This window comes from Canis lupus, chromosome X (genome assembly GCF_048164855.1).
Source record: "Canis lupus baileyi chromosome X, mCanLup2.hap1, whole genome shotgun sequence".
In the NCBI taxonomy this organism is placed as follows: Eukaryota; Metazoa; Chordata; class Mammalia; order Carnivora; family Canidae; genus Canis; species Canis lupus.
This window is the reverse complement of record NC_132876.1, coordinates 27,715,551-27,734,181: the sequence shown is the minus strand read 5'-3', so window position 1 is coordinate 27,734,181 and position 18,631 is coordinate 27,715,551. Positions and strand designations below refer to the sequence as shown.

At 37.1% G+C, this 18,631-nt stretch overlaps 1 protein-coding gene across 3 annotated transcripts in view; it reads right to left on the bottom strand.

Moving 5' to 3' along the window:
* The window catches only part of TENM1 (teneurin transmembrane protein 1), a 795,125-nt gene that overhangs the window by 558,471 nt on the left and 218,023 nt on the right, over positions 1-18,631 (bottom strand). For all 3 annotated transcript variants that reach the window (XM_072816870.1, XM_072816872.1, XM_072816871.1), the window contains one exon: positions 8,575-8,855. In XM_072816870.1, the coding sequence (XP_072672971.1) occupies positions 8,575-8,791 (217 nt within the window). In that variant the 5' untranslated portion in view covers positions 8,792-8,855. The remainder of the gene's footprint in view (positions 1-8,574; positions 8,856-18,631) is intronic.

Sequence of the window (18,631 nt, the reverse complement as noted above, 5' to 3'; positions counted from 1 at the left end):
TTCCTACTTCAGTTTGGCACTACTCATTACTGTTTGGAAACATTTTCTCCAAATGAGAATGAATATTCATGGCACAGTGCAGACATCATTGATTAGAACCACACCTAACAGTGTTGTGGAAAGAATACAGGCTTTAGTCCAAAAAATCATGGATTTATATCTTACCTCTACTTACCCAAGCTGCGTAACTCTAAATGAAGGGTCATGATGATTCTCTCTGCATCAGAGAGTTATGATAAAGACTGAATAATGAGCCCACTCAGCAGAATACTTGACACACAATGGTCAAAAATATTTGTTGTCATTAATATCCTCACATCTCCGTATTCAGTCCCACCTCTCCTGACCTCCAGATATATATGTCAAAAACCTCTGTTGCTACTCATCTGAAACTCCTGACTGGATCCACACTTGTAGCAGATAACCTTGACTCTATCCAAGAAAACTGAGATCATTACATGAACTTCAAAGCTTGCCACTCCAGTTCAGAACTTACTTCCTGTCTCAGAGGAGGCACTGAACCCTTTCAAAACCTTCTCCTCCACCTGAGATCCTAAAACATCCTTCAGTAGAGCCTTATTCCAGTCATTACATTCAATTACATTCTCTCCTCACATCCTCATGATCTGGGATCTTTCTCTAAGATTACCAAAATCGTTTACTCTAAGGAAGTGAATTCCTGTCCTGAATGCACACTGGAATCTCCTGAGGAACTTTCTTAAATGCCTGGGTCTCATCTGTGGAAATTCTGGTTTAATTGGTCTAAGGACCAGTCTTAGCACTGGGGTTCATAAGGTAATTTAAATGCCAATCAAGGTAGAGAATCTCTGGTCTAAAGTCAGCAGTGACCTTCTAAACTGCCTGTTTTACTGTCTTTTGTCCATTTTCATTCTACTTGTTGATTCTGAAGTATATCACAATATTAGTCACATCTGCTGGGAAGTCCTCTCCCTTGGCTTGTGTAATACCCCCTCCTTTTATATTCCTCAGCCATTAGAAACGACAAATACCCACCATTTGCTTCAACGTGGATGGAACTGGAGGGTATTATGCTGAGTGAAGTAAGTCAGTCGGAGAAGGACAAACAGTGTATGTTCTCATTCATTTGGGGAATATAAATAATAGTGAAAGGGAATATAAGGCAAGGGAGAAGAAATGTGTGGGAAATATCAGAAAGGGAGACAGAACATAAAGACTCCTAACTCTGGGAAACAAACTAGGGGTGGTGGAAGGGGAGGAGGGCAGGGGGTGGGGGTGAGTGGGTGACGGGCACTGAGGGGGACACTTGACTGGATGAGCACTGGGTGTTATTCTGTATGTTGGTAAATTGAACACCGATAAAAAAATTAATTTATTAAAAATAAATAAATAAATAAATAATTTTAAAAAATACCCCCTCCTTTTGATCTTTCTCTGACATCTTAAGACCATATCTATTCTTCTGCTCACTATTTTAAATTCAATTATTCCTCAGGGTATCATATTTGGCTCTCTTTATTTCTAACTGTTCATATTCTCACTGGATTCTCTCTTCTACTTCCATTGCTTCAGAAACCATCTATTTATTGATGACTCCAAACACACACAGACAACACACACACACACACACACACACACACACACACACACACAGAGTGACATCATTTCCTTGAACTCAAGATCTGAATTCTGAGCTATCTCTGTGCGGTAGTTATGGCAGTGGGCTCTAATGTCAGATTGTCTGGGTTCCAATCCCATTCCTATTACTCACTACATCTGTAATATTAGGCAAGTTACCTAGCATCTCTGTTCCTCGCTTTACTCATCTGCAAATGGGGATAATAATGACCCGAACCTCATAGCATTACTAGAATGACTGAAAAACATAATCCATCTAAAGTGCCTTACTTGGTGCCTGGTGCTTAATAAGTGTTAGATTTTTCTCTTATAATCATTGCTATCATTCCTCAGGGCAAGTACATAATTCTACCTTCCAGACTCCCATAGTCATTTTACATATATCACTATTATAACACCAGTCACGTTGTATCACTGTTGCTGGTTTATATATGCCTTTCCACTGCACTCTGAATTCTTGTAGAGCAAAAGCTGTTTCTCATTCATCTACTTATCTTCAGAGTTTAACACAAAACTTGGCACAGATAAGCAGAGCATAGACAGGAAGTGGGTTTCATCTCAAAAAGGTTCATCTCAATTACAGTTGACAACTGATTGACGATGCTTGGGTGGAATGCTGTGTTGATCGGAATGTGAGGCTGCAGTCGTGCACAACAAGAAAGAACACCTCAGATGATTTGACCAGGGATATCTGCCAGGAGGCAGGTTAGAGGGAGCAGTGACTGAAGTGGCACAGTCATTCCATCAGAGTTTTAGATACTATGTAAGTAAATGTTTATTGAATAAGTTTTCATGAACAAATGATACTGACTAAAAGACATGAGCCAACTGGTGTTCCTGCTAGATCACTTAGTTTTCTCTTAGAGTCTATGTTCTTTCTGGGCAGTCACAGATTGTTATGCTAGAATTTGTGACAACTAAAAGTGCAACATGCTCACAGCACTAAATTCATTACAGGTGATTAAATGCTGTTAAAGATTTCATTTTATAGGCCCTGCTACATTGTATTATACCCGCCATCTGTGATCTTTAACCATGTAAATACAGAGCCTGAGATGATCATTTCTCTTAAGATTTTCATAGGAAGTGTTATCCAAAATTTTTAGATATTAAGCAAACAATAGTTTATGCTCCAAGATGAACTTCATCCATCTAGCAAAGTAGCTGGAACATAGCTGACACTAAATGAACGATGCATAAATGAGTAAATGAAAAAAATAGATGGACAGATGGATGGATGGATGGATAGGTAGACAGATCCACGGATGACAAGGTTTGCTTCCATGTAATCTTGGTAGATACAAATCGGCAGTTTAAAATTTTTTCCACCAGATGGCGATAATGTGAGATTTCAGTGTAGGTTGTAATACAGAAGAGGAAAACAACCAACCAAACAAAAACCACATTAGGAGAAAAGAGAAGCCACAAAAGACCTGGTCAAAAGACATGAGAGAAAATGTGTCAACTGTAGCATCTCAGGAGTCTGTGATTTTGTGGGATTTGTAATAGGTCCTCACCATACCTCCTTTCCATGCATGGGTGACTTCATATTCATAATTACTGATAGGTAAAATGGCTACTTTCAAAACTAATTGTATCTTTTATAAAAATTCTAGGGCAATTCTCATAACTAAAATTATTATCTTTGGTTCATACATTCATATATTTATATTTTCATTTGTCTTACACTGATTTTTGTAGTTAATTGATGCCTCCCTTGGAAGTGAGGCTGCTTGGGAAAAACTGCTAGCCTCTGTGCCTCCAGGAAATTTACCCCTGCTATTAGACCTGCCAAAAATCATATAAAATAAGTTTGTCTAGGGCTCATCCATCCCGTTAGTAAAGAATGTGAATGATATTAGATTATTGTCCATCCCTTAATTTTAAAGCCTTTGGAAGATGAGAAAAATCAGTTTTAGAATCCAGTACTCTATGTGTTTCTGGGGGAGAGGGTGCTGCTTTCTTGGCAAATAAAAATAAGAAGATAAAGATATTTTCAGATGGGATCAAGCATTTCCTCTTATTAATACTTCCCCCTAAACAAGCCCTGAATTGGATGGCACAATAGCTTCTCTAAGAAGTGAAACAAACAAACGAACTTCGGAATATTTCATTATAAATTAGATGGCACATCATCTGGTCTTTTCTAAGAATAATCAGAATGAAAAGGCTTGTTAAACCTCTTTGTAAACCCTTGGTCACTGAAACAAAAAGAGGCTGGCAAGGTTGTCAGGGAAGAAAATAAAGGGAAATTAACATTTATTGAGTTCCTAAACATTTTAGCACCTATGATCACAATAAATACTTATCATAACCTCATGAGGTAGGTATGGGAGGAGTGTGGTGTAGTGAGGATGAGGACTTTAGAGCCTAAGACTTGATTTCCGATCCTACTCTTACCAGTTCTTAGCTGCGGAAACTGACCAGTTATTTCTCTCCATGTCTTAGTTACCTTATCTGTAAACTGGAAATGAAAACTCCTACTTCATAAGGTATTTGAGGAGCAAATGTAAAGTGCCTAGCAGATTCCCAAAACAGAGTAGATACTATTCAAGATTTATTATTACTTTTATTTTTATCATTGTGATTATGGCGTTGATGATGATGATGATGACAAAGTCAATTCTGCAGGATGAAAAACGGGCTCAGAGCTGAAGTGACTTGCTTAAGTCTGCACTGCTAGTAAGCCTGAAGGGCATCTAGCAGAGTGTCTACCACTATAGCAGGTGCCCAGTTGTATTTGCTCTCTTCCCTTCTGATTTAAAACTCAACAATTTTATGAGAATTTTATTCCTTATAAATAATGAGCCAGGCTCAAATTGAGCTAGGTTAATGCAAAATGCTACCACTCATATAAATATGTGAAAAATATTACTATTTTCTTTTATTCATAGGTAGTAATACATGGAATAAGACAACAAAGTAGATTTCAGACCTCACTAAAAAAGATGATAATTGGGTCCACAGTTTTGTCTAATGCAGGATAATTAATTTCTACCCCAAAGAGGTACTTATTTTCCCTCTTTGATATCTGTAAAGATCAGCGAGTCAGTGACAGATAAGACCCCAAGTTTCTGGACTTTAACCTCTTGGATCTTTATACCTGAGTGTATATAAGTCAGTGCACCAAAGGATAGTGCTAGCTAAAAATTTAAATAGGTTGACAACGTGTGTATGTAAGTTCCCAGATGACAGAAACAGGTTTTTGTCCTTGGCCTTGTTGTAGTCTCACTCTACACATTTTCCCTGGGTAATGTCATCCATCCCTAGGCATCTCCTACTCCTGATGAACTCAAATCTACTTATATCAACAGTCCAGATCGTTTCTGAACTCCAAACACCCATTTCCAACTGCCTGATAGGAAAATCCACCTGGATAGGAAAATCCACCCAAGCATGTTACATGTAGCACGTCTAGAAAGAGATTAATTTTCTTCCCTTCCAAACCCACTCTTCCTCTTATTTTCCTTCTCTTGGTAAATGGATCATCTTCCTCCCAGTGTCCCAAACTTGAAATTGAGTCCTTGGCTCTGTTCTTGGCTCTGTTATCTCTTTCAACCTCAACAACTAATCAATTACCAACTCCTATCAATTCCTCCACATTGATATCTCGGCACTATGCTTCTTTCGTCTTATGATACAGCCAGAGTTTATACCTTTCATTGCCATTCTTAGCCTGGGCTAATTCAGTAGTTTCATAGATTGTCTCCCTGCATCCAATTTTTCCCACCTGAAATCAATCTACTATACTGCTGCTTATACAATTCTCTTCTACACATCTCATCCTAAAAATCATATTCAACATGAAATTCTCCATCACTTAAAAGCTGAGGTTTTTAATGCATAAAGAAAAAAAAAAGAACTCCTAAATTGGGCATGCAATACTTATTGTGATCCAGCTCCAATGTACCTTACGCTTAGCCAACTGAAATTTTCACCATCCCAGGCCTTTTCACAGCTTCATGCTTTTGCACCTGCTAATCCACCCTCTTTGAATGTCCTTTTCCAAGAAAGATTGTATTCAAATTTTAAGACCTAAATCAAATATTACCCTTCTATAGACCTCAATTCCCTGTATATTTCCATACCACTTTATTTATCTATAAAAGTACTTATTACCAATTGCAATGATTTGTTTGATATTTTTTTTCTCTACCACATTATGAATTTCCTATAAGCAGGAACTATTGGAGTCATCTCCATCCCTAGCACTGACCCAAGACCTGACACATCACGAGGGCTAAGTAAAAGCTTCTTGAGTACTAATAGGTCACTTAAAAAAGCTGGGATGGCATCATAGAAGACAAACTTTCATCTTCCCAAAATTCATTTTGATCACAACGCAGAAATGAAATCTGAGGCTGGCTAGGCTGTTTATACTGAGTCAGTACAAAATTGCTTATATTTTTAGAACAAACTGTCACTAGAAGTGTATTCTTATTTAAACTCATATGAGGTCAAGCACTCTACACTTCATTCCCATAGCCTACAACTAACACTTGTAAGTTCACATTCTGTAAGGACAAACTTATAGAAAAATATTTTAATGGAAACTATACATTTCTTAAAGCATAAAAGAGCCAAAAAAATTAGGCAGGAGGGCAGTCCAGGTGGCTCAGCGGTTTTAACGCTAACTTCAGCCCAGGGCCTGGTCCTGGACACCTGGGATCGAGTCCCACAACAGGCTCACTGTATGGAGCCTGCCTCTCCCTCTGCCTGTGTCTCTGCCTCTCTCTATGTATCTCATGAAAAATAAATAAAATCTTAAAAAAAAGTTAGGCAGGAGAATAAAATTATTTTATAACAAATTAACACAGTCATTAGCAGAAAAAATAGGAAAGATTAAAAAGAATTACTTGAAAAGACAGATACAAAACTTTACCAGTTATGGTAAGAGCTAAAAAATGTGTAATATAGTTGGTATCATAAACATTTAAGGTCTATTTAAATGTTTTTATGAATATATATAAAGTCTTTGGCTCAACTTAAAATTTCTCTAACGTAAGACTCATACTAATTACAATATAGTAGTTTCCATTTATAATAACTGCATTTTACATGGTCTAGGGCAATGCCTGTGAATTTGCACTTCTAACAAGTTCATGGGTGATGTTGTTGTTGCTGATCTAGGCTCCACACTTTGACAACCACTGATCTAGATAATCAAATCAATTTTTTTTCATCTCAGCATGGGCTTACTCTTAAAAAAAAAAAAAAAAACCCAAAAACCTGTGTCAATGTCAGTATTTAAAAAGCAGTTTTCAATGCATGGTAAATACTTATGTTTTGGTTGATAGCAACTGATTCCTTAAGTTAAAATGTATAAAGCACAGATTATATGCAAAGTATCATGGAAAAATAGAGATCAGTAAATAAATCATGATCCCCACCTTTATTGAGTGTGCAATATAGAAAAGTATATACAAAAATAATGAAAATCAGAAATGGATACAAAGGGGCTGACAGTGCACCAAAGGCTCTGTGGCAAAATGCTGGAAGACTTGGCCTTGAAGATGGTTGAATATGGTTAAATGGAGAAGGTCATTCCAAGGGAAAGGTGACAAGACGGCAAAAGGACTGAAGTCGGATGAGGTGAGGTCCAAGGAGATCAGTTAGGAAACAAAAACAGTTGAGGTAAGAGAAAATCAGAGTGGTGATTATGCTAATGGAAGGAAGAAGATGGATTTGAGACAAGCAGAGGTCAAATTTTCCAGAAGAAGCAACTGATTAGGTCTGGAAAGTATACACGGATGGCTGGGGAGAATGGGAGCATCACTAACAAATGCTGTGATGGAAAGAAAAGGACTGGGATTGGAGATGTTAAGACAACTGCTGCCATTTTAGATATATCGATTTAGAGCTGCCAATGGGAATGTCCATTCATTCAAAAATATCTGGTAGGTAACTGAAAATGCAGGGTTAGAGTTGGGGAAAAATGATAGAGCTGATGATAAATATTTGGAAGTCACCCAATTAGATGTGATTTTTGCAGCTCTCTGAGTAAAAGAGATTTCAAAGGGTGGAGCAGTGGTCCTCAAACTTGAGTTGGCATCAGAATTCACTGGAGGGCTTGTTAAACCACAGATTGCTGGGTCCCACCTCAGGGTTTCTAATAGGTCTGGGCCAGAGCCTGAGAATTTGCATCGCTAGCAAGTCCTATGGGTGATGCTGCTGCTGCTGTTTTGGGGTCTGTAAGTTGAGAACCACTGATCTAGATAATCAAATCTATTTTTTTTTCATTTCAGCATTGACATATTCTTTAAAAAATATATTAACCTGTACTAGTCAGTGTCTCTTCTTCTGTGTAGTTAAAAAAGAGTATACACCACTGCTTAACTACCTATTAAAAAGAAATAAGGCAATCATATTTCTATGTATTTTCTATTTATTAATAACTGTCTTATCAATCCAAGGCTGTCCAAAAGATCTGCTCTACGTTATGACCATGGTAGGAAGGGTTCAAATAAATTCTCACTTTCCCTTATGATTGTGTTGCACAAAGTGTCCACATTCTGATGACAGACTTTCTGGACTTTTGTTTGGTGGTCCCCACTAACCTTTCTAAAGCTCTTTTAGAAGCCAAATATTTATTTGAGACTTTCGTCCCATATAGGCAATGGCTTGAAAAGCACTTAGCTGTTTACTTTTCATCTTACTATAAATTATTTATCCTTCAGTCTGTAAATGGCTATTTGTAGGATTAGACAAATTTTGAATGCTCTGATAAGAGGATTGTTGCATCTAAATTCATGCATAATCCGTAAAAAGCACATGTAACCTACAACCTCAGCTTGGACTGGCATATGAACAGATTCACAGATTCACTAAGCGTATGTAAGCAGTGTGCATTATTAACCAGTTAACATCAGCAAATTTGTTTTTGAAACATAAGTTTACGCACACAAGCATTCCCTCCTGAGAAAGAATATTAGTTCTAAAAAACCAGTGAAAACATACCTTGAGTAGATTTCTCCACTTCTTTCCTCTTCCTACTCTGACTGTTGTAATTCATCCTTAGCTCCTGGTTATACTCATGCAGAGTTTCCCTGGAGTTGTAGGACTGTCTGGGTTTGTGGCCATCCTCACTTTCATCAGAAGAACTGGTATAAGCTAGATCCATTTCATGCTTGACTTTTGAGAGAGGCTGGTAGGGTTTGCAGTCTGTTTGCTCCATGTCTGATTAAACAAGCTCAATTTCATGAAATGAAGGAAGAGGAACTCCTTTAATGTAAGTGGTCCTGGAAGAGAGGGAAAAACACAAGCCTTCTTAGATTTGTCCTTTGGAAAGAAAATGCATCTGGCAGATTCACAATTGGTTCTGATAATACTATCAAAGGAGTGAAGCAAAAGACAAACTAGATGACATGAAGCTAGCCTGGGGTGATAATAACACTCTGTGTTACATGCACACATCGGCAAGCATTTAGGATTAAACTGGAGTTTGAAGCATCAGAAAATACTCGATGTAGAAGAGAGGCAGTCTTCAAAACTATTTGCACTGGAATGCAAATAAACGTTTTCTAAGGTGCCTGCGTGTTCTTAATGATAATGGCAGTGGCTGGATTAAAAAACATTCTAAGATTTGCAAGTGGCCAGGAGTACAAAGACTAACCTAGCACATCCCACATTTGAAATGAAAACTGGTAAGAGGACTGCATTCAGAAAAAAACAGTCTTGCCTCTGGTTTCATGTTGCAGTTAAGAAAGGAGTTTTGAAGAAGGGCAGAATTCTGAGGGAGGGAGGTTCATGAAATAAAGTGTCCTTGAGGGGGACTGAGCTCTGTGTCCATACTGTGGCTTTTGAGCCTCAGGCTTGCAGAGAATTTTTAATGAGTTAGGTGGCGGTCAATTTTTGATCTTCATTGTAGTGAGAGGATGTAAACACCACTTCTGGTGAGTACCCTGGTATATGAACAGCAGGATTGAAATCGGGTTTAGAAATAGAAATTTTAAAACTTCATGATAAATCGCTGTAAGAACCCTCCCTCCCCCCGACAGAATGCTGAGCTAGAAGTCACTAAGGCTCTTAGGGCAAGTAGAGGCATCATCTGCCTTACTTAGCAGAGAGAGGTTTGAGAACATCAAATGCCATTTGAGATGTCAAACTCCTCTGAAAAGCTTAAAGCCTGGTAGAAGTGTACTTGTTTTCACTCCTTACATTATTTTATCATTATTTTCATCAAATGCTGCAGCTTTGCAACTTGGTCCTTCTGTACAATCTTGAAAACTCTAGTTTGAACCCAAATAACTTCATGATTTTATTTTGCAGTGAAATGGATCCCTTTATTTTTCTTAAGCTCTTTGTCATGTGTATTTTCAAAGGAATCTATCGATATTTAGATAGTGCATCTAAATCATGTGCAGTATCTCACTTTTTGGAATTCCTAGTGTATATAGAGTAAATGTACAAAATAGAGAAATCACTCAATAAAGCTTATGGATTGACTGATATGTATTCAATGGTACCTAATCCTTTGTGCTATGAACAAAGTTTCATGAATCGAAGCATTACTTCCCTAACTGAATGTTAAGGTCCTTAAAGGCAGAATCTGAGTCTTAGGCTTCTTTACAGCCCCCATATCACTTAGCACTACTCTAGGCACAAACATAGGAGAAACTATTTAACACCTAATACAAATCCCATAAATGGTCTATAGAGACAGCCAGTTTGGTATGACTTAATATCAGAGATGAGCATACTTGGAGAGAAAGCAAGTCAAGTATTGTAAGTGAATATACACCGATGATTTGGCAACAATCTAATCTCATGCCATCTCATGAAACATATTGTCTAGTCACTCTCCAATTTATAGCTCCAGCATAATCTCTTCCTTGAGTCACAGATGTGAATATCCACCTGCCCACTGAATAACTCTACCTGGATATCTAAAAGGTATCTCAAACTTAATATGTTCAAAACTGATGTCCTGATTCTCACAACTTCCTTTTTTTTTTTTTTTTTTTTTTTTTTGATTCTCACAACTTCCAACCTGCTCCTCTCACAGTCTTCCCCATTTTGGTAAATGGTGGTTTCATTCTTCCATTTGCTCAGGCCACACACATCAATTCCTGTCTTTCACATCCCACATGTAACCCACCAGTAAATTCTGTTGATGCTACCTTTGAAATATATCCAGAATCCAGTGACACTTCTCCACTTCCCCACTCCCACTTCATTGGTTCAAGCCATCATCTCTCACCTGGATCATTGGAATAGTCTGTCATGTTGCTTCTGCCACTGCTCTCTTTATAGCACATTCCCCACACTACAGCCCAATGAGGCTTTTAAAATCTAAGTCATGTCATGTCTCTCCTTTGCTCGGAAACAGCAATAGTGTCTCATTTCCTTCAAAATAAAAGCCAAAATCCTTACAATGACCACAAGGCCCCTACGAGGTTCACCTCTCCCTACCCTAACCTCTCTAATCTCATCCCCCAATATTTCCACCCATCTCATGCACTTTAGGTGCACCAGCCTTTTCACGGTTTCTAAAACTCACAGGTATGTTTCCACCTCAGGACTTTGGCAACCTCCCATTGTAAACCACCAAAAAAAGGTCACTTCTCATCCTCCTTCCTGTCTTTTGTAGCACTTAATACCAAATGACATACTATATATTTTGCTTATTTGTTTACTCCCTGTCATCTGTCTCTCTCCACTAAAATTTAAGCTCCATGAAGTATTTTTATCTTTTCTGTTCATTGTTATATCCCCCAAACAAGCACAATGTCAGGCATGTAGTAGACTTGTGATCAATAGTTGCTGAATGAGTTGAATATATTGTTGCCCAGCATTCACAAGAGGGGCTACAGAGAATGTGGAAATGAATAGGCCATAGTCTCCAAGGAATTTACAGTCTAATGCAAGTGATAAACAACTCTACTACCAAACAGAATGAAAGGCCTCATAAAGAAAGACAAAGTAATGTTTAAGCACCAAGGATGAGGATATTGGGAAAGCCTGTATTTGATTCAGCTTATTTGTTTATCACAACACCATCATCACAACCACTGAAATTACATTCAGCATTATGTGATAAGGCCAATTTTAATCTCTTTCTCCTTAGGTTCCCATTGGATGTGCCTCATTAGGTGGACAGTTGGCTGGATTTTAGACCCTGACTGCTACAAATAGTGCAAGGTGAGAAACATATCAACAGTAGACTTCCAGAAATGCATCTTTGCAATAGAGAACTAGACTTCCACCCAGAAAAGGAGGCATCAATAAATATCACCTAATTTCATTTCAGCCAACATATACAGGTTTTGTTCATTAAAGAATGAAAGTTTACCAAGTAGGGGTGGAGAGCTATTTTCCACATAAGGACATTGATGATGCAAAAATATCAATCAAGGGCCTTATAATTAAAAATAATTTAGTAAAATGTTTTCTGTTATAATATAGAAAAACACATTTTATTTTCTCTCTCATTTCTCACTTGCCCTTTTAATCAAGTTTGGTTCACTATGATTGGGATTAACATAGCAGAGGTACGGTCAAAATAGCATTCCTTCTTAAATCTCAGTTGGTTATGAATTTACACTTATCTTAACACCATTCAAACCTAACAAGTTAAATTTAAAAATGAAAAACATCTCACTTCTAATGCCTAATGTTGTGTTCTGGCAACTATGATTTATGATGTTAAAATCACTCTTATTTTTATGTATGGAAATGCAGATATTCTCTTTTCCCTCAGTATGTTTACTTGTAACATGAAAACTTCTGGGGGGAGGGAGGTAAAAAGAGAGAGAGGGGAGAAAGGAATATTCCTATAGCCATTTTGAACCATTCTTGAAGTTCTAATCACAGCTATTCATAGCTATGAATCAACCAGTAATGTCACATCTATTCAAGGTTATTGAGGGTTCTTGGAAGCAATTTTACCTTAAACCACAAATTGGTATAAACCAAGAGAAAATAATCCTTCCCTGCTCCCTGACCCTCAACCACAACTTCTTGACTTAATATTTGTGTCAGTGGACACAGCAGAAAATACATTCCACCTCTCTTTAGGCACATGATATGGAAGTACACAACTCTGTGTGCCTAGAACTATGAAAATATATAATTGTGATATTTACCAAAGTCCTGTAAGGCAGAGCTTGGCTTCACTCACAAATGGTTCATTTTTTGAAAATTAAAAAAGAATAGGAAAACATTAAGAGAAAGATTAATACTTTAAAGCTAACAAAGTTTAAAAACACAATAATTCTGAAAAGATGCTGTTACAAATACTCTGCGGTAAAGGACAGGCTCATAATTTGCTTTACTGACTTCTTCATTCAGTGCCCAACATGGCATCCTGGAGGTCCAGTGATAAGCAAATGTTATTTAGACATGGCGATCTCCCTGTCAACTCACAGAAAAACCAAATGTACATATAATACTATTCACAGCAGTTTCTCTTATTTCTCTGTTATTTTGATAATGATAAATGTTAAAAAAGGAACTGTGTAGGTAAAATACATGCTGCATGTATTGTGAAACAGTGAAAAACAAAATCAATTATCTTCTCTACTGTAGAAGATATATTCAGATATTTCACATAGTATAAATTCAAATGTCACCACCTATGGTTTCCCTTTGTGTGTTCCACTTTTTGCTTTCTACTAAGATAACCTCCAAGGTGACTTTGGAAAAGACCCATGGAGGTATATGTTGATTTCTTCAGTCACCATAAAGCTATAGACAACTTGGTATATGAAAATCACTGGCCTTAGAATAGCAGAATAAGCACCATAACAGCAAGTAGCAGCTAACTCAGGTGGTAGGTCTCATGCAAGGCCACTAGATACTGTTCTAAGTGCTTTTCACACATTAACTCCTTTAACTCATAATGCATCTGATGAAGTGGGTACATTTTATAGATAAAGAAAATCAAAGAACAGAGCAGTTAAGTGACTAGACCAAGGTCACATAGCTAGTAAATGGTAGAGCCAATATTTCACTTCATACAATCTGCTCCAAAGGCCACACTCATAATCACTATTCCACATTGTCATTCAGAAGACACTTGGCACGGTGGCCTAAGGTATATCACCTCCTCTCTCTTAAGGCCTCTAGTTTTTCTAAATGTAATAAGGAGATTACATTTTCTCAAAGAGCTCTTCTAGCTCTAAAATCTCATGATTGTCTATGAAACTGAAGGGAAGCTTCGATTGGTCAAAAAATGGTAGGTTTATGCTAAGTGAAATCAGTCAGAGAAAGACAAAGTCCATATATGATCTCACTCCTATATAGAATCTAAAAAAACAAAACAAATGAGCAAAGGAAGAGAGGGAGAGGCAAATCAAGAAAGATTCTTTTTTATTTTTTAAAATTTTTTTTTAAGAAAGATTCTTTTTTAAAGATTTTATTTATTTATTTGAGAGAGAGAGAGAGAGAAAGAGAAGGAGCAGGGAGAAGGGCAGAGGGAGAGGGAGAAGCAGACTCCCTGCTGAGCAGGGTGCCTGACCCCAGAACCCTGAGATCATGACTTGAGCCAAAGGCAGACACTTAACTGACTGAGCCACCCAGGAGCCCCAAGAAACAGATTCTTAGGTATAGAGAACAAACTGATGGTTACCAGAGGAGGATGGGTGGGGAAATGGGAGAAATAGGCATGGGGATTAAAGAATGCATTTGTTGTGATGAGCACTGAGTGACGTATGGAATTGTTGAATCATTATATAGTATACCCAAAACTAATATCATACTCTATGCTAACTAACTAGAATTTTAAATAAAAAGTTTAAAAAGGTAGAAAAATGGTAGGCTTATTCAAAGTCTACATTATTTATCAGTCCCCCATCCCTCTCTCTTCTGTTCCTTTCCTCTCCCTCTTCCCAACCCTTCACACACATTCCTATCTATTATGGGGTAGTTTAACTAAAATATTACTTTCGAATCCATTGATATGTATATATATTTATGCACTGGGGATAACCTCCCTCCCTATTCCTCTATCCTGTTATTTCCTTTCCATTTCTTATTATTAATCATGTATACAACCTCTCAAAATGGAAAACAAGACTGTCCTACTCATAGCAACTATTTATGGGTTGGAGCCTTCACCAAAAGACATACTCTACTCCAGAAAAAAATAAACAGTACATTGGACATTGCTCAAGGAGAACAGGCTTCTTCAGAACACGGCAGACAGAGGAAATGAGGCCACCTAGTACCTAACAGAATAGCTAGCAAAGGGGGATAGTACTCCCTGGGATTATTATTAATTTCTCTTCAATAATGACCTTTTTCATTAATGCAGATTAACTTATTCACAAAACACTAGACTAGTAACAGAGGTTGGTGAGGATGTGGAGAAAGGGGAGCACATGCATTGTTGGGGAGAATGTAAATTGGTACAGCCACTGTAGAAAACAGTAAGGTGGTTCCTCAAAAAATTAAAAACAGAAATACAATATGATCCAGCAATCCTGCTTCTGAGTACTTACCCAAAGAAAACAAAAACACTAATTCAAAAATATATATGTTCCACTGTTTATTGCAGCATTATCTACAATGGCGAAGACATGGAAGCAACCTAAGTCATCAATAGATGAATGAATAGAGATGTGGTGTACACACACACACACACACACACACACACACACACACGTGGTGGGGGATATTACTTAGCCATACAAAGAATAAAATCTTGTCATTCATGACAACATGGATGGAACTAGATAGAGGGTATTATACTAATTGAAATAAGTCAGACAAAAAGGACAAATACCATGATTTCATTTATAAGTGGTATCTATAAAACGAAAGAGAAGACTGGACAAAATAAAACAGGAACAGACTCACAAATACAGAGAACTGGTAGTTGCCAGAGGGAAAGGGGGTGGGAGGATAGACAAAATAAGTAAAAGGGATTAAGAGATACAAACTTCCAGTTAGAAAATAAATATGTCATGGTAATATAAAGTACAGCATAGGGGATATAGTCAATAATATTGTAATAACTTTGTATGGTGACAGATGGTAAATGGTAACTAGATTTAACATGGTAAACACTGCATATGTATATAAATCTTGAATCACTATATTGTACACCTGAAACTAACATAATACTGTATTGTCAGCTACATTTCAATTAAATAAAAAGAAAAGAAAAGGAAACCCTGGATTAGGAAGCCCTTAAATGGAATGTGAAGTTTTGGCTGATTCCTTTCCTACTTTTCTTTGTTTTTTCTTAAGGAAATGCTTAAATAGTGAATTGTTGCGGGGAAGAAACAAAGCTGTAAAAGCAGGATAATCACTTGAATCTTTCTAACACTGAGAGAGAAATCTGCCTCATTTATCCTACCAGCTTCTAAGAGTGACTGCTGTCATTCTGGTCCATTTCCTTCCAGTCATAATATGCAAATACATTTTTTCATGTTGCTTTCTTCAGTCTAATATTTCTGCATTTTTCTACAAAATTTCTGTAACCATCATTTTTATTAGCAGTGTAGAGTGGATGTACCATAATTTGCATACTCATTCCCCTATTGTTGGGTATTTACATTTTCTCTCCCTATTTATAAGTATTCTAACTGGAGTCATTTGAAGATAACATGCACATCTTCAATATTTTTTATTATTTCCTTAGGGTAAATTCCAAGAAGCTGAATTAATAAGCCAAAAGGTTTGAACATATTTGTGGCTTTGGGGGATTGTAATGATTTACACTGCCATTAGCAATGTGTGGGAACCCTCTCCTCTCATTGTACCCTTGCCAATCTTGAGTATTATTTTTTAATGTCTATTTGAAATAAGTAAATTAAAGGTATCTTCTTGTAGTTTGAATTTCCTGGATTATTAGTGAGGCTGAGTAATTTTTTTTTTTTTTGCATGCGTTTGCTAGGTCTATTTCCTGTCTTGTGAACTACTTATGCTTTTGTGCATTTATCGACTGGGGACCTGAATCTGTTTTTTTTATATATATATAATTATATTAGTAGCATATAACAAATAAATTAACCCTTTATCCATAACATATGCTAAAACTATCTTTCATAGTTTGCTGTTTGCTCCTCTTTTTGGTCCTTTTTAGATGACTGAACTTTATACTAAAAGGAAAGCATGATCACTGGCTGGACATAAAGCAGTTGTTTCAGAAAAATACAATAAACTTGGTAAACCAAGAGGTTTTCTGAAAACAATTTAATATCTAATCACTCAGCAGCTGTTTGACTGACTTCATTTGGTTATTCACAAAATCACTATAGTTTGACTAAATTCTAATATCTATATATTATATATACATATATATATATTAAAAACCCATCAATTTGTGTGTGATGAGAACCCAGATAGGTACATAAAGTCTAAAGCAGTAGTTTCATTTTGTCATGGAATTGGCCAGTTATTTTGGTGTCTGTCTCATGGACAGACTCATTAGTAAATAGTAAATAAAAAATAAATAAGTAAATAATAAGTATCATTAGTAAATAAAAAGAGAAATAAATCATCATTTTTCAGGAGATAGGCTGAATTTTCTTATTTATTTATTTATTTATTTTTTTATTTATGATAGGCACACAGTGAGAGAGAGAGAGAGAGGCAGAGACATAGGCAGAGGGAGAAGCAGGCCCCATGCACCGGGAGCCTGACGTGGGATTCGATCCCGGGTCTCCAGGATCACGCCCTGGGCCAAAGGCAGGCGCTAAACCGCTGCACCACCCAGGGATCCCTAGGCTGAATTTTCTGTACTGCATACAGGGCTTCTTTATCCAGGAAATGATAACTTTCAAAGTAGACTGCTTTTGTGCTACATACATATCCTATTATATCAAAAAGATAACATTCAAGAGTTCAAATGAAATTCTGTTTACTGCATTGGTTCACATGTGCTTGTTTAAGCTAACTGTTCTATTAGCATTTTTAAAATCCTACAATGGAAGGTTGAAAGGTCCCTCCTAGAAAAATATTCCTCCAAAACTGATTTGACTCAGTTGTGAGAACAGCTGCAGTGGATGTCCTCACGGTGCCTTGGCAGGCAGGCTCATTAGGCCATTTTGAAAGAGAAAAATGGAAGCCTCTTAATTCCATAACTAAAGAGTGATGATTAATTAATCTCACATCTCTTTCCATAGATGCTGTTTTTTCTGGCTGCTTGTATCTTTATTTTTTCTCATTATTTTTGGACATTTTTATGGACACTGATGCTAGATCACTTGAGACAAGTGGAGAGAGAGAATTAGGAATGGAAAAATTGGTGCTGTCACCAGATTCTGCAAAGACACTCTAACCTGGAAAATATTTTTAAAAGAAAAATCAACATCCAGAACCCTAGATCAATTATTTGCAATATTTTCTCTCACTTAGTATTCTCTATTCTGCTTATGGAATCTGGATTCCATACCTTTCCAATACACCACACACACATAAACACACATGAGTGTGGAAAAAGGTCTGGGGGAGTAGAGCTATACATACCGTGATTTTGAAGATCAGCTGAGTATTTTGGGTTATTTTGTTTTGTTTTGGCTTTTGTTTGGGGGTGGGGGAGGAATGAGGAGGAGGAGAGAGAGAATTTTAATTAGACTCCATGCCCAGCACAGAGCCTGTGATCAGCACAGATCAGGACTTGGTCTCACAACCCTGAGATCATAAACTGAGCTGAAGTCAAGAGATGCTTAAAAGACTGAGCCACTCAGGTGCCCCCGTTGGGTATTGCAATAGATAAATGGCAACAGCTTAGTGCAGGCCAAATGAGGGCCCATAATCTCTAGCAGCTATTTTCAATTAAGGCAGAGATTTCTTTTTTAATTGTATTACTACTAAGCACATCTCTATCTACGTCTGAATTGCAGTAACATCTACCTCCACCACACCATCTCTTGTGGAACTCCAACAGCTTCCTAAAGTAATTTCAAATTATCTTTCGCTTATAACTTTTCAATATCCTTTGTGGTGGATTATGTAAATCAGCTAAACACTTAATATGGGAACAATCTTCAAGAAAATTGAAGGTAACTCAATGTATAAAAGCTTTTTTTTTACTCTTTAGAGAAGAACAATAGCTGATTTTACCAAG